Source organism: Macrobrachium nipponense, chromosome 42, assembly GCF_015104395.2.
Source record: "Macrobrachium nipponense isolate FS-2020 chromosome 42, ASM1510439v2, whole genome shotgun sequence".
In the NCBI taxonomy this organism is placed as follows: Eukaryota; Metazoa; Arthropoda; class Malacostraca; order Decapoda; family Palaemonidae; genus Macrobrachium; species Macrobrachium nipponense.
Genome location: NC_061103.1, coordinates 31,913,242 through 31,938,479, shown reverse-complemented (window position 1 = coordinate 31,938,479; position 25,238 = coordinate 31,913,242). Strand labels below are relative to the sequence as shown.

At 35.2% G+C, this 25,238-nt stretch overlaps 1 protein-coding gene across 1 annotated transcript in view; it reads left to right on the top strand.

Moving 5' to 3' along the window:
• LOC135213052 (uncharacterized) overlaps positions 1-25,238 on the top strand; it is a 168,749-nt gene that overhangs the window by 122,097 nt on the left and 21,414 nt on the right. The window contains exon 5 of the mRNA XM_064246886.1: positions 16,475-16,647. Coding sequence (XP_064102956.1) covers positions 16,475-16,647 — 173 coding nt within the window. The remainder of the gene's footprint in view (positions 1-16,474; positions 16,648-25,238) is intronic.

The window sequence follows — 25,238 nt, the reverse complement described above, 5'->3', positions numbered from 1 at the left end:
GTTTAGGAAACAAATCCTCTTGGGCAAAAAAGGGAAAAAAACTTACGATTGTTTGGAGGAAAACCCAAATACTCTTGGCAAAAGGGAAAAAATACGTTATTTAGGCAACAAACAATCTTGCAAAGGGAAAAAACTTACAATTGTTTAGGAAACAAATACTCTTGCAAACAAAGGGAAAAAACTTACCGATTGTTTAGGCCAACAAACACTCTTGCAAAAGGGAAAAAATCTTACCAATTGTTTAGGGAAACAAATACTCCTTGACAAACGGGAAAAAACTTAACGATTATTTAGGCAAAAAAACTTTCTTGCAAAGGGAAAAAACTTAAACGATTGTTTTAGGAAACAAATACTTCTTGCAAACAAAGGGAAAAAACACCTTACGCTTGGTTTAGGCCCAAACAAATACTCTTGCAAAGGGAAAAAACTTTACGATTGTTCTAGGCAAACAAAATAACTCTTGCAAAGGGAAAAAAATCGTTTACGAATTGTTTAAGGAAACAAACTAACTCTTGCAAAGGGCGGAAAAAACTTAACGAATTGGTTTAGGAAACAAATACTCTTTGCAAAGGGAAAAAAACTTACGATTGCTTTAGGCAACAAAATATCTTGAAAGGGAAAAAACTTACGATTGTTTAGGAAACAAAATACTCTTGCAAAGGGAAAAAACTTTACGATTGGTTAGGAAACAAATACTCCTTGCAAACGGAAAAAACTTACGATCGTTTAGGAATACAAAACTCTTGGGCAAAAAAGGGAAAAAACTTAGATTGTTTAGGAAACAAAGACTTCCTGCAAAGGGAAAAAACTTTACGGATTGTTTAGGAAAAAAATACTCTTGCAAAGGGAAAAAAACTTAAACCCCGATTGTTAGGCAACAAATTACTCTTGCAAAGGGAAAAAAAACTTACGGAAAAAATTATTTTTAGCAAAAACAAACACTTCTTGCAAATGCGAAAAAACTTACGATTTTTTAGGAAACAAAATACTCTTGCAAAGGGAAAAAACTTACGATTGGTTTAGGAAAACAAATACTCTTGCCAAAGGGAAAAAAACTTACGATTAGGTTCAGGAAACAATGACCTTGGCAAACGGGAAAATAACTTACGATTGGTTAGGCAAGCAAACAATACTCTTGCAAAGGGAAACATCTTACAATTGTTTAGGAAACAAAAATACTCTTTGCAAAGGGAAAAACTTACGAATTGTTTAGGGAAACAAATACTTTCTTGCAAAGGGAAAAAACATTACGATTGGTTTAGGCAAGGAAAAATCTCTTGCAAAGGGAAATCTTCTACAATTGTTTTCCCGGTGCCAACAAATACTCTTTGCCAAAGGAAAAAATTACGAAAAAAATTGCTTTAGGCAACAAATTACTCTTGCAAAGGGAAAAAAAACTTACGATTTGTTTAGGCAACAAATACCTTCTTGGCAAAGGAAAAAAACTTGTACGGATTGTTTAGGCAAGCAAATACTCTTGCAAAGGAAAAAAACTTTAGGATTTGCTCTAGGCAAAAAATTGCTTTTGCAAAGGAAAAAAAACTTAGGGATGTTTAGGCAAACCCAAATACCTTCTTGCAAAAGGAAAAAAAAATTAGGATTGTGTTAGGCAACAAATTACTATTGGCAAAGGAAAAAACTTAAGGATATTTTAGGCAACAAATACTTTTGCAAAGGGAAAAAAAACTTACGGATTAGTTTAGGCAAGCAAAATACTCTTGCAAAGGAAAAAAAAACTTAAAAACGATTGTTTAGGCAACAAATTAATCTTGGGCAAGGAAAAAAAACTTAGGATGTTTTAGCAACAAATACTTCTTGCCAAAGGAAAAAAGAAAAAAAACTTAAGGATTGTTTTTAGGCAACAAAATACTCTTGAAAGGAAAAAAAAACTTAAACGGGAAAAAAATGTTTAGCAAACAAATTAATCTTGCAAAAGGAAAAAAAAAACTTGGGGATTTGGTTAGGGCAAGAAATACTCCTTGCCAAAGGAAAAAAAATAAAACTTACGATTGTTTAGGCAAGCAAAATAACTCTTGCAAAGGAAAAAAAACTTAGGATTTTTGGTTTAGGCAAACAAATACTCTTGCAAAGGAAAAAAACAACTATACGGATTGTTTAGGCAACCAAATTAACTCTTGCAAAGGCAAAAAACTTACGATTGTTTAGGCAACAAATACTCTTGCAAAGGAAAAAAACTTACGATTGGTTTAGGCGAAGGGAAAACATTACTCTTGCAAATTAAGAAAAAAACTTAAAAAAAACTTACGATTGTTTAGGCAACAAATACTCATTGCAAAGGAAAAAAAAAAACTTAGGATTGTTAGGAACAAAAAAAACTCTTGCAAAGGGAAAAAAACTTACGAAAGGGTTACGATTGGTTTAGGCAACAAATAAACCTTAGCAAAGGAAAAAAAAACTTACGATTGTTACGGCAACATCACTCTTGCAAAGGAAAAAAAACTTACGATTGTTTAGGCGAACAAATACTCTGCAAAGGGAAAAAAACTTACGATTGTTTAGGCAACAAAATACTCTTGCAAGGAAACAAAAAAAACGTACGATTGTTTGTTAGGCAAACAAAAATAAACTCTTGCAAAGGGAAAAAAAACTTACGATTGTTTAGGCAACAAAAACTCTTGAAAGGGAAAAAAAACTTACGATTGTTTAGGCAACAAAATCCTTTGGCAAAGGAAAAAAAAAAAACTACGATTGTTTAGGCGACAAATACTCTTGCAAAGGGTAAAAACTTCCCGAATTGTTTAGGCAACAAAAACTCTTTGCAAAGGAAAAAAAAAAACTTACGATTGTTTAGGCAACAAATACTCTTGCAAAGGAAAAAAAAAACTTAGATTGTTTTAGGCAACCAAAATTTTGCAAAATTTGGGAAAAAAACTTACGGGATTGGTTTAGGCAACAAACAAATACTCTGCAAAGGGAAAAAAAACTTGAGGATGTTTAGGCAACAAATTACTCTTGCAAAGGAAAAAAAAAAAGGGAAAAAAACTTAGGATTGTTAAGCAACAAAATACTTCTTGCAAAGGAAAAAACTTAGGGATGGGTTTAGGCAACAAATACTCTTGCAAAGGAAAAAACTTTGTTAGGATTGTTTGTTAGAGCAACATACTCTTGCAAAGGAAAAAAAAACTTAGGATGGTTTAGGCAAACAAATACTCTTGGCAAAAGGGCAAAAAAGACTTAGGGATTGTTTAGGCAACAAATACCTCTTGACAAAGGTTAAAAAAACTTAGGATGTTAGGGGCAAACAACTACTGGCTTGCAAAGGAAAAAAACTTAGGATTGTTTTAGGCAAACAAATACTCTTGCAAAGGAAAAAAAAACTTAGGATTGTTTAGGCAACCAAAACCTCTTGCAAAGGGAAAAAAACTTTAGGATTGTTTTAGGGCAACAAAACTCTTGGCAAAGGGAAAAAAAACCTTAACGATTGTTTGGCAACAAATACTCTTGCAAAGGAAAAAAAAACTTACGATTGGTTTAGGCAACAAATTACTCTTTGCAAAGGAAAAAAAACTTTAGGCTTGTTTAAAGGCAAACAATACTCTTGCAAAGGAAAAAACAAACTTACGGATTGTTTAGGCAACAAATTACTCTTGGCAAACGGGAAAAAAAACTAGGATGGTTTGGCAACAAATACTTCTTCAAAGGAAAAAACCTTAAAGGAAAAATGGTTTAGGCAAAAAAACAAATTCCTCTTGCAAAGGAAAAAAACTTAGATGGTTTTAGGCAACAAATCTCCTTCAAGAAAAAAACTTAGATTGTTTAAGCAACAAATTACTCTTGCAAAGAAAAAAACTTAGGAAAAAAATGGTTAGGCAACAAATTACTCTTGGCAAATGAAAAAAACTTAGGATTGTTGTAGGCAACAAATACTCTTGCGAACAAGGAAAAAAACTTTAGTGATGGTTTAGGCACCAAATTCTCTTGCAAAGGAAAAAAAAATCTTAGGATTGGTTTTTCGGCAACAAATACTCTTGGCAAAGGAAAAAAAACTTCGGAAATTGTGTTAGGCAACAAATACTTCTTGCAAAGGAAAAAAAAGAAAACCAGGTAATTAGGAAAGAAGGAAGATGTTTAGGCAAAACAAATCTCTTGCAAGGAAAAAAAAACTTACGATATGTTTAGGCAACAAATACTCTTGCAAAGGAAAAAAAAAACGGAGGATTGTTTAAGGCAACAAATTAACTCTGCAAAGGAAAAAAAACTAGGATTGGTTTAGGCGCAACCAAATACTGCTTGCAAAGGAAAAAAAACCTTAGATTGTTTAGGCAACAATAACTCTTGTCAAAGCGAAAAAACTTAGATTTGGCTTAGGGGTTAGGCAACAAATACTCTTGCAAATGGAAAAAAAACTTAGGATTGTTTAGGCAACCAAATACTCTTGCAAAGGAAAAAAAACCTTACGATTGTTTTAGGCAACAAAATACTCTTGCAAGGTAAAAAAAAAAACTTAAGGATTGGTTTAGGCAACAAATACTCTTGCCAAAAGGAAAACAAACTTACGAAAAAATTGTTTAGGCAACAATTACTCTTGCCAAGGAAAAAAACTTAAGGATTTGTTTAGGCAAAAAAACAATACTCCTTGCAAAGGAAAAAAAAAAACTTACGGATTGTTTTAGGCAAACAAATACTCTTGGCAAAGGAAAAAAAACCTTAGGGATTGTTCTAGGCAAACACATTTACTCTTGCAAGGAAAAAAACCTTAACGAAATTGTTTTAGGCAACAAATACTCTTGCAAACAGGGAAAAAAAAAACAAAAACTTAGGATTGTTTAGGCCAACAAATACTCTTGCAAAGGAAAAAAACTTAGGATTGTTTGGCAACAATACTCTTGGCAAAGGAAAAAACTTAAACGATTGTTTAGGCAACAAATACTTCTTGCCAAAAGGAAAAAAAACTTGGATTGGTTAATTCACAAAATACTCTTGCAAAGGAAAAAACTTTAACGATTTTTAGGCCAACAAAACATACTCTTGCAAAGGAAAAAAAACTTACGATTGGTTTAAGGCACAAATACCTTGTGCAAAAGGAGAAAAAACTTACGATTGTTTAGGCAAACAAATACTCTTGGCCAAAAAATGAAAAAACTTAGGATTGTTTAAGCAACAAATACTCTTGCAAAGGAAAAAAAACTTAACGATTTGTTTAAGTCAACAAATTACTCTTGCAAAGGAAAAAAAAACTTACGTTGTTTAGGCAACAAATACTTGCAAAGTAAAAACCTTAGGAGTTAGGTTTAGGCCAAAACAAATACCTGCAAAGGAAAAAAAACTTACGATTGTTTAGGCAAACAAATACGGCTTGCAAAAAAAAGGAAAAAAAACTTAGGGATTGGTTTAAGGCAACCAAATACTCTTGCAAAGGAAAAAAAAAGACTGTAACGATTGTTTAAGCAACAAATACTCTGCAAAGGAAAAAAAACTTACGATTGTTTAGGCCAACAAAATACTCTTGCAAAGGAAAAAAACTTTATCGATTGTTTAGGCAAAAAATACTCTTGGCAAAAAAAAGGAAAAAAAACTTAGGCTGGTTTAAGGCAACAAATTACTCTTGCAAAGGAAAAAAAACTTTACGGATTGTTTAGCAACAAAATACTCTTGGCCAAAGGAAAAAAAAAACTTAGGTTGTTTAGGCAACAATACTCTTGCAAACTGAAAAAAAACTTACGATTGTTTAAGCAGACAAATCTCTTGCAAAGGAAAAAAACTAGGATTGTTTAGGCAACAATACTCCTTTGCAAAGGAAAAAAACTTAGATGGGTTTTAGCAACAAATACTCTTGCACAGGAAAAAAAAACTTAGGATTGTTTAGGCAACAATGACTCGTGCAAGGAAAAATACTTAGGATGGTTTAGGCAACCATACTCTTGTCAAATGAACAAAAAACTTTAGAATTGTTTAGGCAACAATACTCTTGCAAAGGAAAAAACTTACGATTGTTTAAGGCGACAAAATACTCTTTCAAAGAAAAAAAACTTACGGATTGTGTTAGGCAACAAATACTCTTGTCAAAGGAAAAAAACTTACGATTTTTTATGCAACAATACTCTTGCAAAGGAAAAAAAACTAGGATGGTTTAGGCAACAAATACCTTGCAAAGGAAAAAAACTTAGGATTGTTTTTAGGCAACAAATACTCATTGCAAAGGAAAAAAACTTAGGATAGTTTAGGCAACAAATACTCTTGCAAAGGAAAAAAAACTTACGATTGTTTAGGCAACAAATACTCTTGCAAAGGAAAAAAAAACTTAGGATGGTTTAGGCAACAAATACTCTTGCAAAGGAAAAAAAACTTACGATTGTTTAAGCAACAAATACTCTTGCAAAGGAAAAAAAACTTACGATTGTTTAGGCAACAAATACTCTTGCAAAGGAAAAAAAACTTACGATTGTTTAGGCAACAAATACTCTTGCAAAGGAAAAAAAAACTTTTAGGATGGTTTAGGCAACAAATACTCTTGCAAAGGAAAAAAAAAAACACTTACGATTGTTTAAGCAACAATACTCTTGCAAAGGAAAAAAAAACTTAGGATTGTTTAGGCAACAAATACTCTTGCAAAGGAAAAAAAAACTTACGATTGTTTTAAGCAACAAATACTCTTGCAAAGGAAAAAAAACTTAGGATTGTTTAGGCAACAAATACTCTTGCAAAGGAAAAAAACTTAGGATGGTTTAGGCAACAAATACTCTTGCAAAGGAAAAAAAAACTTAGGATTGTTTTAGGCAACAATTACTCTTGCAAAGGAAAAATACTTAGGATGGTTTAGGCAACAAATACTCTTGCAAAGGAAAAAAAAACTTAGGATTGTTTAGGCAACAAATACTCTTGCAAAGGAAAAAAACTTACGATTGTTTAGGCAACAAATACTCTTGCAAAGGAAAAAAAACTTACGATTGTTTAGGCAACAAATACTCTTGCAAAGGAAAAAAAACTTACGATTGTTTAGGCAACAAATACTCTTGCAAAGGAAAAAAACTTAGGATGGTTTAGGCAACAAATACTCTTGCAAAGGAAAAAAAACTTAGGATTGTTTAGGCAACAAATACTCTTGCAAAGGAAAAAAAAACTTAGGATTGTTTAGGCAACAAATACTCTTGCAAAGGAAAAAAACTTAGGATTGTTTAGGCAACAAATACTCTTGCAAAGGAAAAAAACAAAACTTAGGATGGTTTAGGCAACAAATACTCTTGCAAAGGGAAAAAAACTTAAGATGTTTTAGGCAACAAATACTCTTGCAAAGGAAAAAAAAACTTACGATTGTTTAAGCAACAAATACTCTTGCAAAGGAAAAAAAATACGATTGTTTAGGCAACAAATACTCTTGCAAAGGAAAAACACTTAGGATTGTTTAGGCAACAAATACTCTTGCAAAGGAAAAAAACTTAGGATTGTTTAGGCAACAAATACTCTTGCAAAGGAAAAAAAACTTAGGATTGTTTAGGCAACAAATACTCTTGTAAAGGAAAAAAAACTTAGGATTGTTTAAGCAACAAATACTCTTGCAAAGGAAAAAAACTTACGATTGTTTAGGCAACAAATACTCTTGCAAAGGGAAAAAACCTTAGGATTGTTTAAAGCAACAAATACTCTTGCAAAGGAAAAAAACTACGATTGTTTAGGCAACAAATACTCTTGCAAAGGAAAAAAAACTTAGGATTGTTTAGGCAACAAATACTCTTGCAAAGGAAAAAAACTTAGGATTGTTTAGGCAACAAATACTCTTGCAAAGGAAAAAAACTTAGGATGGTTTAGGCAACAAATACTCTTGCAAAGGAAAAAAAAACTTAGGATTGTTTAGGCAACAAATACTCTTGCAAAGGAAAGAAAAACTTAGGATGGTTTAGGCAACAAATACTCTTGCAAAGGAAAAAAAAAACTTAGGATTGTTTAGGCAACAAATACTCTTGCAAAGGAAAAAAAACTTACGATTGTTTAGGCAACAAATACTCTTGCAAAGGAAAAAAACTTAGGATGGTTTAGGCAACAAATATCTTGCAAAGGAAAAAAACTTAGGATTGTTTAGGCAACAAATACTCTTGCAAAGGAAAAAAAAAAAAACTTACGATGTTTAGCAACAAATACTCTTGCAAAGGAAAAAAAAACTTTAGGATGGTTTAGGCAACAAATACTCTTGCAAAGGAAAAACAAACTTAGGATTGTTTAGGCAACTAATACTCTTGCAAAGGAAAAAAAACTTAGATTGTTTAGGCAAACAAATACTCTTGCAAAGGAAAAAAACTTAGGATTGTTTAGGCAAAAAAAACAAATTACGCTGCAATTGATAGAAATTGTTTAGGCAACAAATACTCTGCAAAGGAAAAAAAAAACTACGATTGGTTAGGCAAGCTTAGGATTAGGCAAATTCAAATTACTCTTGCAAAGGAAAAAACTTAGGAATTGTTTTAGGCAATACTCTTGCAAAGGCACTTAGGATTGTTTAAAACTCTTGCAAAGGGAAAAAACTTACGATTGTTTAGGCAACAAATACTCTAGCAAAGGGAAAAACTTACGATTGTTTAGGCAACAAACAATAGTGCATAAGGAAACGAAAAGACGATTGTTTAGGACACAAGAACAATTGCATAGGGAAAAATAGACGATTGTTTAGGCAATAAAACACCTACTGTAAATGGAAAAAAACAGACGATTGTTTAGGCAACAAACACTATAGCATAGGGAATAAAACAAATACTCCACATACATCCCATACAGTTAAATGGAACCACATATATTCATGGAAAATTAATCTTGATCGCATGGAATAGATTTGTCACAGGAGACAACTGCAGTAGCTTGCAACTGCAGCTGTGTAGGTTACAACTGCAGTAGCTTGCAACTGCAGAAGTACACGATAGTTTATCATTTTAAAAATGGCTCCAAATTATGTTCAAGTGTTTCAGAGGTACGAAGTGCTGAGTATAACATCTATTATGAAAAAAATGGACACCTACCATCACAGAAATTTAATATTGGAAATGCCTATATTTCTACATGCGATTTTAGTCTCTAGGGAAACAAAACCTTATCAGGACACCTGTTAAAACTGATCATATTTCGTACAAATTCGCCGACTGAGCAAAAGAAAAATAAGCATATCTGCAACATATACATACATATCGGGCAAGTTTGAAATACATTCCTAACAGTGGAATCACGACGTGCAATTTACGGGGCAAAGAGAGCAATCATAAAATTTGACTGCAATTTAAAAAAAAAAACGAATATGGAAATGAATTTGTTACCACCACAACGTTGAATGAGTATAAAAACAAGAAAAAAACTGCGATTCGATGCACGAAATGCTGGAACTACCACAAAGACCAAAGCTCATTTATATATAAAAAAAAAATTTGAAGTCTGCCAACTAGGGCATCGTACAGACATATTTCAAAACGACTGAGTTAGAATTCAGTGACGGAAACTATTCAAGGTAATTATGTGTGACGAAATTGGCCACATATGCATGTGCGGAAGTACACTGACTGTCATCCTGATATTACCACAAACATAACTCACTTACGCTTCTTGAAGAACGATTGACAATATCACTACTGGAAATCGTAAGTGGGATTTTTAAAAAAGGATGGCTGGCAGGTACGCGTGGAGGAGGAGGAGGAGGAGGAGGAGGAGGAGGAGGAGGAGGAGGAGGAGGGGGAGGAGGAGGGAATTTTTCCAGAAGCGGTAAAGATAATTTTGGTTAAAGCAAATTGCTCGAACAATAATTCTTTCAATTTATTTCTTATCTGCTTCCTACATCTGAAAAATTTTTATGTATATATTTGTCTCCCTTCCGCATAATAGTATAAAAATAAAAGCCATTAAAAAAATTCTCACTAGACACCGACGTTTGCTAGTCCACTTTTTTTATCTTGACTTTGAAAGCTGTCGGAATTAGAAGCACCCAAAAACGTTCGTCTTTCGCCCAATCTGTCATAAAATTCCGGTCCCGATTCTTTCAGATGCAATGTTGCAACGTGAACGCAGTTTACTTTTTTATTATTTACAAAAGAAGGAAAATTTGCAGAGCGCCTAGTGAGTTCTTGCTAGTCCCAATCGGCATAAATAAAAACTAATTAATTAATTTCATTACTTTCCAATTTCAACCGTGGTACCACTCTGTGCCAACTGATCCCCCCCCCCCCTCTCTCTCTCTCTCTCTCTCTCTCTCTCTCTCTCTCTCATGTCTGTCTCTCTCTCTCTTCCTAACATACACTACGCACACAAACTCAGATCCTTTCCCTAACAGAATACTACTCTTTCTCTCTGACATAAGTCTCTTTCTCTCTCTCAAAAACACTACACACACAAACTTAGTTCCTTTCTCTAACAGATTATTACACTTTCTCTTTGACAGTAACTCTCTCTCTCTATCTCTCTCTCTCTCTCTCTCTCTCTGCCCAAGATAAAATCGAGCGAAAAAAAAAGAAAAAAGTTCCAAACTTTTCGAACGAAGCTAAATTCGGGGAGGGAGCGAAGCGTGTGAAACCCGGCTTCATATTTAAGTCATTACCATTCAATTTCATCACTCTGCGGACATGACTCAGATATCATTAAAACATCACATGAATGCTCGTTCGTATTTTAGAGCGCCGCGGACGCGGTGGCATTAATTACCGCATGCTAATAGGCAATTAACGTGGATGGGATCCAGTGATATTTTCTAACAAATAATATTACGCCGGGGTTTTGGAAATTACTTTAATTCGCCTCTCTATATTGACTGATTACGACTCATAATTGATACGTGTCAATAACAACGTGGTTCCGGCTATCACCGTTTTTTTTTCTTTTTTTATCAATTCGCTTTCCTCTCTATTTCGGGGAGTTTCATTTTATGGGTCATAAATTCCGTTCACTTCGTTGGAGTTTATGGGGGTATCGATGCATTAAACACTAATTTATGGTAATCATATACTTAATTATTCTTGCGCCGTCCAGTACTTGGGAAATTGCAATCACAAATACAGATGCGCTTGAATGAACAGGGAAGAACAAATGAACACATACTTACATACACACATATACGTATATGTATGTATGTATATATATATATATATATATATATATATATATATATATATATATATAGAGAGAGAGAGAGAGAGAGAGAGAGAGAGAGAGAGAGAGAGAGAGAGAGAGAGAGAGAGAGTACAATAAGTTCCATTCTAGCTAGGCGACACTATACTCGTAGTTGACCTCACCTTTAAATCATGCTAATAATGCCGTTATTTACGATATCACTCGAGTACATCAATATATGCGTCAATATTTAGCCAATTTTACGCCCGTGATGTAAGCAAATAAAAAGTGTTAAGTCACTTATATATATTATATATATATATATATATATATATATATATATATATATATATATATATATATATATATATATATATATAAACTATGAGGAAGTGGTGACAGGTGGCTTCAACTTCCTGATTCACAGCAGGTCAACTAATAAGCAAGAATGCTTAATGAGACTTACTGATGGCAAACAATAATTATTCTCTTGGGTCCGTGGATCGTGAAATCTGTATAGATATGAATATATCCTTCCCTACCCTCAACAATTCATGATATAATTAGCATATGAGAGAGAGAGAGAGAGAGAGAGAGACGAGACGAGAGAGGGGAGAGAGAGAGAGATTCTTCTAGCATGCATCGTTGGTTAATTAATCTAAACTCTAAATTCGTACCATATCTTTTGTATCTTTTTTTCATGAAATCCTTTAAATCACCATAGGAAGTAGATCATCAAGGGACTACTCGCGTAACATCTGAGATCATTTACACGAGTTTCTGTTTCATAAAACGTCTAAATCAGAAAAGAAAGTTGGACAGATTTTTTGATGCAAGAACTAGTGGCGAAGTTCGGATAATTTATCATGGTAATACAAGTATCCCTGTAAGAGCCTGTAATATATATATATATATATATATATATATATATATATATATATATATATATATATATATATATATATATGTGCGTAGAGCTGGAGAAGGGTATGATAACAATTGACCAAGAGCTTTCGTGTATTTTTCACACCTCTTCAGGGTCTATACTCTGTTTTTCATCTGTCCATCCGCCTGTGGTGTTTTTGTATGGTAACACTGCGTCCCGGGCTTTAGATAGTTACGCTATTTGTAAGTTTTAGGTAAATACAAGGATATCTGGGCGTACATTTGCAACTGAAAAGTGTTTTAATAATTTACTGTATGCGAATTGCACCGTTAATATTCGAAATAGGATATTATTATAATCGTTGAATGTAAGCTGAATGTAACTATCTAAAGCCCGGGACGCAGTGTTACCATACAAAAACACCACAGGCGGATGGACAGATGAAAAAAAAAAAAGAGTATAGTGATACAAAGAATCATTATTTGTTACAAATACGCCTCTGTGGCAGTAATACATAAACATATTACTGGTTTTTAAGAAGATTCACTAAGTTCCATGGTGCAATTGATCAGATCCTGGTCTTGGTCTCTGGGTCCAGACATGGGTCAATATTATTGACAACAATTGTTACGTGTGCTATAGTAGATTCACATCACCCATGCATCTGATGTCTAGGCCCGTCCCTTACGACGCTCCTGATTGGCTGTTGGTAAGACAATCACAGGGCTGGAAACTCCCAGTCTCGAGAGAGAGTTCACATAGGCAGGATGCATGTTTCATCTCCCCTGAGGGATAAATTTTCAAAAGTATCCCTCAGGAGAGGTGGAACATACATCCTGCCCATGAGAAATCTCGAGAGAGACTGAGGAGAGATTACAGCCCTGCGATTGGCTTATCAACAGCCAATCAGGGGCGTCGTAAGGGACTGGCCTAGACATCAGATGCACGGGTGATGTGAATCTGCTATAGTCCTCATGAAGCAACAGATGTACTATTATCGCGGAGTAGACCAGTGATTGTGTTAATCAGAATTAAAGGACGATTACATGATATTCATGATTTAAAGCCTACAAACAGGATTGCATTTTCTCCTAAATATGCATAGCAACTAAAAGCCAACTTCTCATAGCACTTTAACATCACGTCATGATGCAGCGATTAACTCTCAGCGAACCAGCCAGGTATCACATATTGACCGCCCTGACTACTTTAACCTTTACCGATATACAAGGACGGCCAATAATGCGATGTTTATGCGCTTATCGCAGCCATCAAAAAAACGATGAGTGTCGGTTCGACGAGCGCCCCCCCCCCCCCTCCCTGAACACCCCCTCCCTCCTCCTCCTAAAAAAATGTACGTAACACGGAAAAGCATAACCTGATCCTGCTATGAGTCACTTGTTGTTAGACTACTGCTCTCTCTCTCTCTCTCTCTCTCTCTCTCTCTCTTGGATACATGATGTATTTAATGTAATGAGTTTATTTCCTATAAGTTCGTGAATCTGGCTAAGTTTTTTTTCCCGTGGGTTAGCGAATTTGGCTAAGTTTATTTCCTGACAGTTAGGGAATTGGTCTAATTTGATAACCAGGAGGTCAGTGCATTTTTCAAGTTCACTCCCTCTAAGTTAGTGAATTGGTCTGGTTTATTTCCTGAAAGCTAGTGAATGTGCCTCAATAATAATAATAATAATAATAATAATAATAATAATAATAATAATAATTTATCTCTCCTGATATTCACACTTATGAACGAACGTAAATGACGTACAATAATGATCCTAATGTGCTACACAGTATGTGTAAAAATAATCACGTTCCCTTCCTCTCTTTACGTAGATAGGTAGGTAGACACATTTTAAATAGACAAGTAAGCTACATAAATACATAATCACCTTACCTGTATTCTCTACAGATATCATTTTAACATTTAAATACCCTTAGTCTAATAGCAAAGGGGAAACAATCACTACAGCATTACGCAATATAAACTAGACTTAATGTTAGAGATTAAAAGAAAAAAAAAACTTGGTAGTTGAGAAGATTCCTGGTAAATTAATGAGCAACCAAGTGTTAATCTTCTTCGCACAGGCTTTAAAACAATTAGGTTTAATTAATAAGTTACGCGACAGTAGATGACAATGCCGGATGAGTGTCAATTCTAATTATAACAATGATAAAGACATAATTTATATATAAATGTATGCGTGTGTATTGTATGCATATATATATATATATATATATATATATATATATATATATATATATATATATAATATATATATATATATATATATTCAATTAAACAATTGTTCTGTACATTAATAAAATTAATAACAGGACCTCATTTAAACAGGATGATATCCATTCTAGGCCTATAGCATGACAATATTTATAGGTAAATATCCCAATATATCGAAATAAATTAACACTACTGAACATTAACGTAAGATAAATTATAAATTATTCTACCTGGCCGAGTGGTTTTCGAGCTGGGCTGCCACTCCGGTGGTCTCAGCTTCGATTCCCGGCTCGGCCAACGCGGAATCAGAGAAATTTATTTCTGGTGATAGAAGTTCATTTCTCGATATAGTGTGGTTAGGATCCCACAATAAGCTGTAGGTCCCGTTTCTAGGTGACCAATTGGTTCCTAGCCACGTAAAAATATCTAATCCTTCGGGCCAGCCCTAGGAGAGCTGTTAATCAGGTCAGTGGTCTGGTAAAAACTAAGATATACTTAACTTTTAACCGTAACTAAAAAAAAGAAAGGAAATAATGCCGTGCAATAGGCTTACAAAATAAAATAAAACAATCACATAATCACTGCATCATCATCCTCCAGATAACTTTCCCAATCGTCGACCAACTCGACTTAGGCGGGAAACGTCCACACAAAACCCAAAAAAGAATCTTTCCAAAGCTATGTGAGCTTTGATCATGACGATCCGCGTCGATACAGATGTCGAGGCGGAGATCAAACAAGCCAGCAGTGTCAGCCGCCTAGTTGGTCGTCCCGTAACCGACGCGCTTCGGTTGGTGGCGGTGGCGGTGGTTTCAGTAAATCAAATCCGAATTCCGCCGTCGACTTGTCTGAAAGATATTCGGATGAAACGCGAGTTCTCCCAACAACCATCAAGATGATGATGATGATGATGATGATGATGATGCTCTCACATGCCAAAGGGATAACTGATTGTTCCTGTTATTCACAGGCTTTTCGTAGTTTGGTCAAGCGTGGACTTTTTCATAGGTCTAGTGCTGCGTGCGTATGTGGTGGTTCATGTTGCCAGATTAGAAGAAACTTATTTTTTTTCTTCAACTACGATTGATTCCCTTTGAAGGGAGTTTCAGTGGGTATTAACCTTATGAGTCTAACCAATTTATGATGAGGAACCTAAAACCTATGGATGTGTATGACTGAGTGTGAAGGAATGCCCTGATTTTCGTAATCGTAGCGCGATCCAAACCGTTCACGACGGAACAATTTTAAATCGTACCCAAAACTAACGCAAACACAGAAAACCCCCAATGTATAAGTTTGAAAACATGAAACATAATAATTTTATAAAATCATCCATGACAAGTTTAGTTCAAAAGCCACGATGTTGTATACATCCATCACAGGAACGCACACCGCTGCGTCCATAAGTGAAAGGGAAGACCAGGTTAGCTATATCAAACTGTATAGAAGCTTTCAGATTAACGCTCCAGTCGAGTGAATGCTATTTCGGTCTACCCTTTTACTATACTGAAGATATATTTGCACCGCCTTCCATATAATTATTAACAACTCTAGTCAAACACTGTTCTTATAACAAGGCTTAGCCAGGCTTCATCGATCAAATCGCTTACATCTTACAATTTAGAATCGGCTTCGAGAAGCATTCTAGTTGCTTATCCCAATAGCCATTATGAGAAAAATGCAATGACAAGAACCAGGTAACCTCCCTGCATTAAAATCACATCCAGGTAAACTGTATTAGCACGACAATGATTAAGTGATTGTTTATTTTTTAAGTCTGGTTTTACTTTAGTTTTGGTGACAGGTAGACTCTAACCTATCAACTAGTTTACTTATAACGTTAAGTAGCATTTATGTCTTCCAATATATTAAGAAAGTTAGAGTATATGATTCTTTACTTTTTAAGTCTGCCTTTACTTTAGTTTTGGGGATAGACAGAGTTAGATCTAACCTGTTATAAACTGTACTTTAACGTTAAGGCAGTATTCATGTCTCTCAATATATTGGGAAAATTAGTGGTTAAGACTATCACGCATAGGCCTACTATAGAATGACGGTTTGGTTTCATTCTGTTACTGTATCCGCACTTTCCAAGAGGAACTCTATAATATCCTTAATACAATTAAACGTCCTGAGATCATTCCTTCAAGGAAATCAAGGATCTGTCTGTCTCCTCCTTGAAGTACGACCTGCAGCTTCGAGGTGTTATTGTATCCGTACTTTCCAAGAGGAACTCTATAATATCCTTAATACAATTAAATGCCCTTAGATTATCACTCCACGGGAATCAAGGATCTCTCTGTCTCCTGCTTCAGGTACGACCTGCAGCTTCGGGGGGAGAGGAAAACGAACGACAGCGGCCTTTGGTGGGCGGAGGTGTGGGGCCTCATCGCCTACGACAGCACCCCTGAGGACACCCAAATTGGGTGCACGATCACCTTGCCCAACACCACGTACACCACATCTCTCACGAAACCCTACGATCCAGGTGAGTTTTGTATAGGCTCTGGGCGACATTAGTTTACTGTCCAAGTGAGTTTTGTATACCATCCAGGTGAGCTTTGCTTTCGATCCAGGGGAGTTTTGCATACGATCCAGGTGAATTTTACATACGGTCTAGGTGAGTTTTGAAGACGATCGAGGTAAGTTTTGCATACTGTCTAGGCGAGTTTTGTGTACGACCCAGTTGTTTTGCATTGGATTCAGGCGATTTTTGCATACGATCCAAGTGTGTTTAGCACACGATCTAGGTGTGTTTTGCATACAATCCAGGTAAGTTTTGCTTACGATTCTGGTGAGTTTTGCAGTCGATGGATAATGAGAGCTATATATATATTTTTTTTTCATTAGTACGATCCAGTTAGTGTGCGATCCAGGTGGTAGTTAGATGTTCTTTTTATCCGTTCCACAAAAAAACACGTCAAAGAGTTGGTTATTTTAATGAATGAAATCAACGTGTATACTTAATCAATGCATCGACCAGGAGCGTTCATGTGAGAATTTACTACCCTTTAGTAAATAGGTAACTGCGTTGCCTGTTCAACCCTCGTGACATAAATCCTGTTATTCATTTACCCATACATCCTGCTCCATTTACCTACACTGTGCTTGCATGCTTAATGCCTAGATGTTAGTGCTAATACATAAATGACAAAGAAGAAGTGAACAGCATTTCCACCCTTCCAACTTTGCAAAATACCCCATGCAAATACTCATTTGCATGTGGTATTTTGCAAAGTGAACGATTAATTAAGTAATTGATACATATTAACCCATTGAACGAACGAACTCTTACGCTTTCTACGTATTGTAATATAAAATAACCTATAAGCCATCAAGATGAAAATATTTCACGAGGGTTATTAAGGATTCTGCCTGAACCGATTCTATCTCAAGTCGAGAAATCCATATGAACAGTTGTATATGAGAGAGAGAGAGAGAGAGAGAGAGAGAGAGAGAGAGAGAGAGAGAGAGAGAGAGAGCTCTACCAATAACATGATACGATCCAAACCCATCTCGAAGCATCCGAATAAATAATTGAATATGGCAGCTAAGAGAGAGAGAGAGAGAGAGAGAGAGAGAGAGAGAGAGAGAGAGAGAGAGAGAGAGAGAGAGAGTCGTGACGTCACGCGGATCGCTAGGGCCAAGCGCCTGCCTAAAAGGCTATGGGGAGAGGTTAATTCGTTTTAATGGCATAATGACGGGGAACAGACACAAAAGTTCGCGGACGAAGTTCGTGGCCATGAAGCCTACAGGATGCTCTCACGCTCATGTAAGCCGAGTTAAAAAATATGACAGCTATCGTTAAAAGCTTTTCTGTGTTTGGTTGGATAAATTTGTCCCGTAATTGGACGGGAGTTTTTATCACGGTACATCTGATGATGGGTTTGTGTTGTTTGCATGTTTAGTCGGGGTAGTATCTTGTTTGTAAAACAACAATGTTGTAAAGTACTTGTATATAGTTCAACGGAAAGTATAATTTGACTCCAAAATTGAGAGATATGATATATATGATTGAAAATCCTCAAAATTTGAATGAAACATATGCAAATGATTCGTATTTTTATGTTTGGATTAAATGCAGTTTATCAGAAAAAATAAGCATTCAACATAAAACTAAAATATACTTTTTTTATAAAGGACAATGCAGGACTCACATAATTAAGAATCTAATAAAGATTCTGAAGTGTAAGATATTTTACCTTCACAATATCGAATAAACAGTATATAACGTTTTACCAGCACAAGAGGACCTACAGACTAAAAGTATAATAAAAATGTAACAGATTCTGAAAGTCTAGCAAACGCTATCTCGATAATATCGAAGCAATGTGTTAAATATTAAAGCCGAAATATTAAATGACGAACGTTTAACAATAAAATATGTACTTCAAAATACAAAGGATGATGTATTTCTATAATAGCCTCATGGAATAGCGTCCAAATGTATAATCTATTAGATAATATAACGAGACATATTACTTGATATATATAATAACAAGATTCTAAAATCTCGGTATTTATTAAAAGGTAGCAATGGACCAGAGCGAAAGACAACTGGTAACACATTCTCTCTCTCTATCTCTCTCTCTCTCTCTCGATTCCCAATAACTCCCTCTCTCTCTCTCTCTCTCTCTCTCTCTCTCTCTCTCTCTCTCTCTCTCTCTCTCTCTCCACGACACACACCCCCTCCATTATCTAAGGCCATCAAATCAGACACGGAACTTACAAAAATATGCAATTTTTTAAAAGTAAAGTATTAACTGAATAACTCAGATTCTTAACAAAAAGATTAAATGAAATGCTAAACTCAAAGTCCAAATAACTAAGATAACCCTTGGTAATTAATCAAATAACTAACATTAGTTTAGTCATAACATAAGGCACAGTCAACATAGTCAGTACACCAATTAAGTCACCATATTCAATACCCCTTATCTCAGATCAGTTCCCATTTCTCCAGATCAATCCCCCTTCTCCAGAACAATTCCCCCTTTCTCCAGATCACCCATTCAACACAGTATTCACTATCACTTAATGACAAAGACACTGTTTGAAGAAGCCATCTTGGCTCCTCACCTCTCTTGCACAGATCTATCCTTCTTGGTTACTTAACACTCTCATATGTAAGGGAAAAGCTCGCACGCACGTACGAACTCACACACAATGTCCACACCCCAGGTAACTGCCTAGAACCAATTACACAAGTCACCTCTGTATCAAGCGCTCATAGTAACAGGACATGCACGCCACTCAAAAAGACATGTCAGTATTCCCAAGCTCGTCACCTCGAACACTCTGTCTCTAGGGAAGTTAAACTGCTGGCTTCTCTACATTCTAAGAAAGTCATAATACATCACATTACAACTGTATTTAAAATATATCATAGCCCTCTTTTATGTAACACACACGCACATATATATATATATATATATATATATATATATATATATATATATGATATATATATATAAAATATATATATATACCAGATATACTATATATGTATATATATATATATATATATATATATACTATATATATATATTATATATATACATATATATATATATATATATATATATCTATATATATATATTATATATAGCATTGAGAGAATTTATATACTATATATATGGTGAACACACACGAAATTTTCGAATACGCAATTACAAAAATGTTTTCGAAACTCCCCCCCTGTAATATTCGTGGAATGTTCGAAACCTGTCAATATCCACCTAATTTATCCCCGCATTAATTAAAACATGATTTTCCCCTTTAACACTTCATCTTGTCGCAAGATCCATTAATTAATTAAGAAATCATTCACGGACGCTCGGGAGTAATCTATACATGAAATGAAGACCCCAGCGAGAGTATTCGTAGCTTTGCCTTATATTTCTCCTCGAAAGGTATTTTTTTTTTAATTCATTCTATTCGACTTCGAGTTGAAAACAACTAAACGGAAGGAAATGCAGATTTTCCCCTAAATGAATAATTCTTCAAATCTGCAGCGTAAAGATTTTCCCTCTTAATCAGAGGCGTAGTCACAAAAATCTATGATAAAACACAACTGCACCTTTCTCTATTACCTTTCTGGACGGCAGACTAAAGAGATGTTGACCCAGCTTACCTGAAAATAAACGTGAAAGGGAACAGATTATAACCTTATTAACCTTCAACAGATTGAAAAGGAATCAAAAACAAGTTTTTCGTATTTAAGAGTGAGAAACTGAAGGAAATTAAAAAGACGAGCAGTATCAGGAAAAAAGTAATGTAAGACACATTACTGAGAAGATAAACTCACTTTATATATATATATATATATATATATATATATATATATATATATATATATATATATATACAGTGTAGTTTATAGTCAATTCCATGACCGTTGTCATGACAATGCTGAACTTTTCTCGATTTTTAAATTTTCAAAAACCGGGGGATTCCCAAGATAAAAATAAAAATTGACAGCTGAAAGTAAGATAAATATTAATAAATTATCAACATCGACTATTTTTTATTCCCTCTCATCCACCTCATCCCCTAACAAAAAAGAGCAAAGAACAAAAAAGAGAAAATGATATACACGCACAGGCAACCACGAAGGGAAAATTGCCACAGCAGCGGTTGAAATTTTGCAAGCATATATGCAAAGGCGGCCCCCCACATCAGCCCGGCTTATGTGAGGGCAAACACTATTCTGCTTGAGAAAATCAAGTGCATTCCCCCTCTCCCAACCCCCACCATGGAAATTTCCAAACAGGAATACTTAAGACCCAATTTCGGCGGCAAAGATTTTAAAGCCGAACGACGGATTGAAATTTCAGTTTTGCCGAGACGCTCTTGCTAACCGTGTGATGAAGTGTGGACTCTCGTGGGGAAGACTGGTAAGGAATGGCTCCTTAAATTGGTTAAGACATAAATTTTAAGTTTCTAAATATCCTTCAAGACTTTTAAAAGTGTCTTAATACACTATTCAAGGCCTATTTCAGGTTTTAAAAGTGACTTCTAAGATAGCTTAACAAAATACTAGTTACCCTTAGCCTTAAAAACCCATAAACTATTTTAATAAATTATTCAAGGCCTATTTCAGGTTTTAAGGGTGACTTCTAAGTTTGCTTAAGAAAATAGTTTCCCTTAGCCTTCAAGGCTTTGAAACTATTTTAACAAATTATTTAAGGCCTATTTCAGGTTTTAAAAGTGACTTCTAAGATAGCTTAAGAAAATACTAGTTACCCTTAGCCTTAAAAACCCATAAACTATCTTGATAAATTATTCAAGGCTATTTCAGGTTTTAAAAGTGACTTCTAAGATTGCTTAAGAAGACACTATACTGTTTTTTTTTTCCGTCTGTCCATCCGCCTGTGGTGTTTTGCGTATGGTAAACACTGCGCGTCCGGGCTTTAAATAATATCCTATTTCGACTATTAACAGTGTAATTCGCATTCAGTGAATTCTTAAAATACTTTTCAGTTGAAAATGTACACCCAGATATCCTTTTATTTACCTAAAACTTATACATAGCGCAACTATTTAAAGCCCGGGACGCAGTGTTACCATGCGAAAACACCACAGGCGGATGGACAGATGGAAAAAAACAGAGTATAGTTACCTTTGGCCTTAAACACCCTTCAACTATCTTAAGACTATTCAAGGCCTACTTTAGGTTGTTACCCTTAGCCTTAAAAACCCATAAACTACCTTAATAAACTATTCAAGGCCTATTTCACGTATTAAAAGTGACTTCTAAGATCCTTCAATTATCTTAAGACTATTCAAGGCCTTTTGAAGGTTCTAAAAGATATTCAAAGCGAAGAGAGAAGGATAATAATTAGAACATGATTCAAAGTCTTCAAAATCTGTGTGGCCTCTCCTGAGAAGACTTTGGTGATTCTAAATAGGTTTGATTTTAATGTTACTGAGAAATACCCCTAAATTTTCAAATCAGTTCCTAACTAGTCTTAAATTTCTAACAAAACATGTTAAGTTTCTAAATAGGTTTAATATTAATGTTACTGATAAATAGCCCTAAATTTTCATATAAATTTCTAACTAATCTTCAACTTTAAGACTTTTTCAACTATTTTAAAAGGACTATGAAGGTCTTTTTAGTTTTTCAAAAAACTATAATAATTACGAACTTAGCAGTATAAGTTAAACCCTAATAAAAAAAATCCAAGGTTATCGAAATTGGCTGAAAGACTTGGAATGCTTTCAGTCCCTTTCTGCACTCCGGCATTTGCATATTTACATTTTGCACTCCCTTTGCAGATATTACCACTTTCTGCACTCCTTGCAGATATTACCACTTTCTGCACTCCCTGCAGATATTACCACGTTCTGCAATCCAAGCAGATATTACCACTTTCTGCACTCCTTGCAGATATTACCACTTTCTGCACTCCCTGCAGATATTACCACTTTCTGCACTCCTTGCAGATATTACCATGTTCTGCAATCAAGCAGATATTACCACTTTCTGCACTTTCCCTGCAGATATACCTCTTTCTGCACTCCTGCAGCCTAATACCACATTTTTTCCGCCCCACTCTTTACAGATATTATCACTTTCTTCACTCCCTACAGATAATACCACTTTTGCACTCCCTTGCAGAAGCATACCACTTTCGCACCTTTTGCAAATATTACCACTTTCTTGCCACTTTCTTGCAGCCATAATTACCACCACTTCCCTGCACCTTTCCCTTTGCAGATATTACTACTTTCTGCACTCCCTGCAGATATTACCACTTTGTTCCAACTCCCGCAGATATTACCACTTTCTTCACTTCCTTGCAGATTATTACCACTTTCCTTCACCTTCTTCCTGCCGAATTACCAACTTCTTCCCTTCACCTTCCCTTGCAGAATATTTACCACTTTCTTCACTCCTTGCAGTATTACCACTTTTCTTCCACCTCCCTGCAGATTTATTACCCACTTTCTTTCACTCCCTGCAGATATTACCACTTTCTTCATCCTGCAGATATTAACACTTTTTCCCCCCCACTCCTGCAGATATTACCAATTTTCTTCACTCCCTGCGATATTACCATTTCGCATTCTTTCTTCACTCCCTTGCAGATATTACCACTTTCTGCACTCCTTGCAGATATTACCACTTTTCGCACTCCTTGCAGATATTACCACTTTCTGCACTCCCTGCAGATATTACCACTTTCTGCACTCCTTGCAGATATTACTACTTTCTGCACTCCCTGCAGATATTACCACTTTTCTTTTCAACTCCCTGCAGATATTCCACTTTCTCCCCCATGCAGAGATTACACTTCTGCACTCCCTGCAGTATTTACCAACTTTCTTCCACTCCTTGCAGATTTGCCATTCGTCACTCATCCTGCAGATAATACCCTTCCGCACTCTTTACAGTATTACCACTTTTCTACACTCCTTGCAGATATTACCACGTTCTGCACTCCTTGCAGATATTACCACTTTGTACACTCCTTGCAGATATTACCACTTTCTGCACTCCTTGCAGATATACATTTTCTTCACTCCTTGCAATATTAACAACCACTTTCTTCACTCCCTGCAAGATATTACCACTTCTTCACCCCTGCAGATATTTACCCACTTCTCACTCCCTGCAGATATTACCACTTTCTGCACTCCTTGCAGATATTACCACTTTCTGCACTCCCTGCAGATATTACCACTTTCTGCACTCCCTGCAGATATTACCACTTTCTGCACTCCTTGCAGATATTACCACTTTCTGCACTCCTTGCAGATATTACCACTTTCTGCACTCCCTGCAGTAAATACCACTGCCGCACCCTTTACAGATATTACCACTTTCTGCACTCCTTGCAGATATTACCACGTTCTGCAATCCAAGCAGATATTACCACTTTCTGCACTCCTTGCAGATATTACCACTTTCTGCACTCCTTGCAGATATTACCACTTTCTGCAGATATTACTACGACTGATGTTTAGTTATGACTTTTTATTTATCCACAAAAGCATTTGAAATATTCTTTCAAAAAGTGCCTGAGGATTTTGAAATTATTTAAAGCAGCCAAAAGCGCTCCAAGAACACTAAGATCTGGGCAACGCAGATAAAATCCTCTGGCATCCTCTTCAAAGAAATAAAATATTTCTTCAAGACCATAAAAAACACTGAACACTTTTAGAAAATATTAATAAGACTTTTAATTACTTTAAAAAAACTCTTATAATTTGTTACTTCGAACACTTAAAATTCTTATTAGCATCTCCAGAAGATTGTTAATCTTTCTCCTCAACTGGGATTACGCCAAGGACAATGACTTCCCTTGGGAGCATATTGCCAAATAATAGAGATGCACTTTTTCCTTCCTGCTTTTCCAAGCAAGAAATTTCCCTTGCGATTCGACAAATGAGAATGCTGACAGATCATTTGTTCATAATCTAGAATGTAAGCAGTATGAAATTGAGGTTTCTGAAACAGTGGAAGAATTTTCTTTGTACAATATTTTTCTCATACATTTCCAAGTATATTTTACATCAAGCCGGTTTCAAATCGAGTAGAAAAAAAAAAGTTTAATGTGTGAGGAATACAACGAAACCGTTCTAATAACTTTACTTAAACATATTTACATATCGAAATATCATGTATATAATATAATTATAACATATATTATATATATATAAATATATATATAATTTAATATTAGTAGTTAATGTGTAATATAATTTTCAATATTATATAACTGTTTTGTTCAAGCAAGTCAAGTGAGGGGAAAATGATCAGCAATCTTAACACATTAGGATACGTTTTACCTGTATTTCTAAGTATCCAAGCATTCCGATATACATGCCAATTATATAAATATAGTAGTTACCTATATGATCTACCTCATCTACGAACACTCTCTTTCACAAATAACACTGCTAACCGGAAAGCTTGGATAATTAAGTTTTCTTGCTCAAACAACAGGATACTGACATTTTAATGAATTACACAGAGGCGAAAAACAGTGAGATGCGACGCACAAAGCTACATGAAGAGGATCCAACCTTGGATCAATAACATACAAATGACTCAATTGTCAAAGTCTGTTA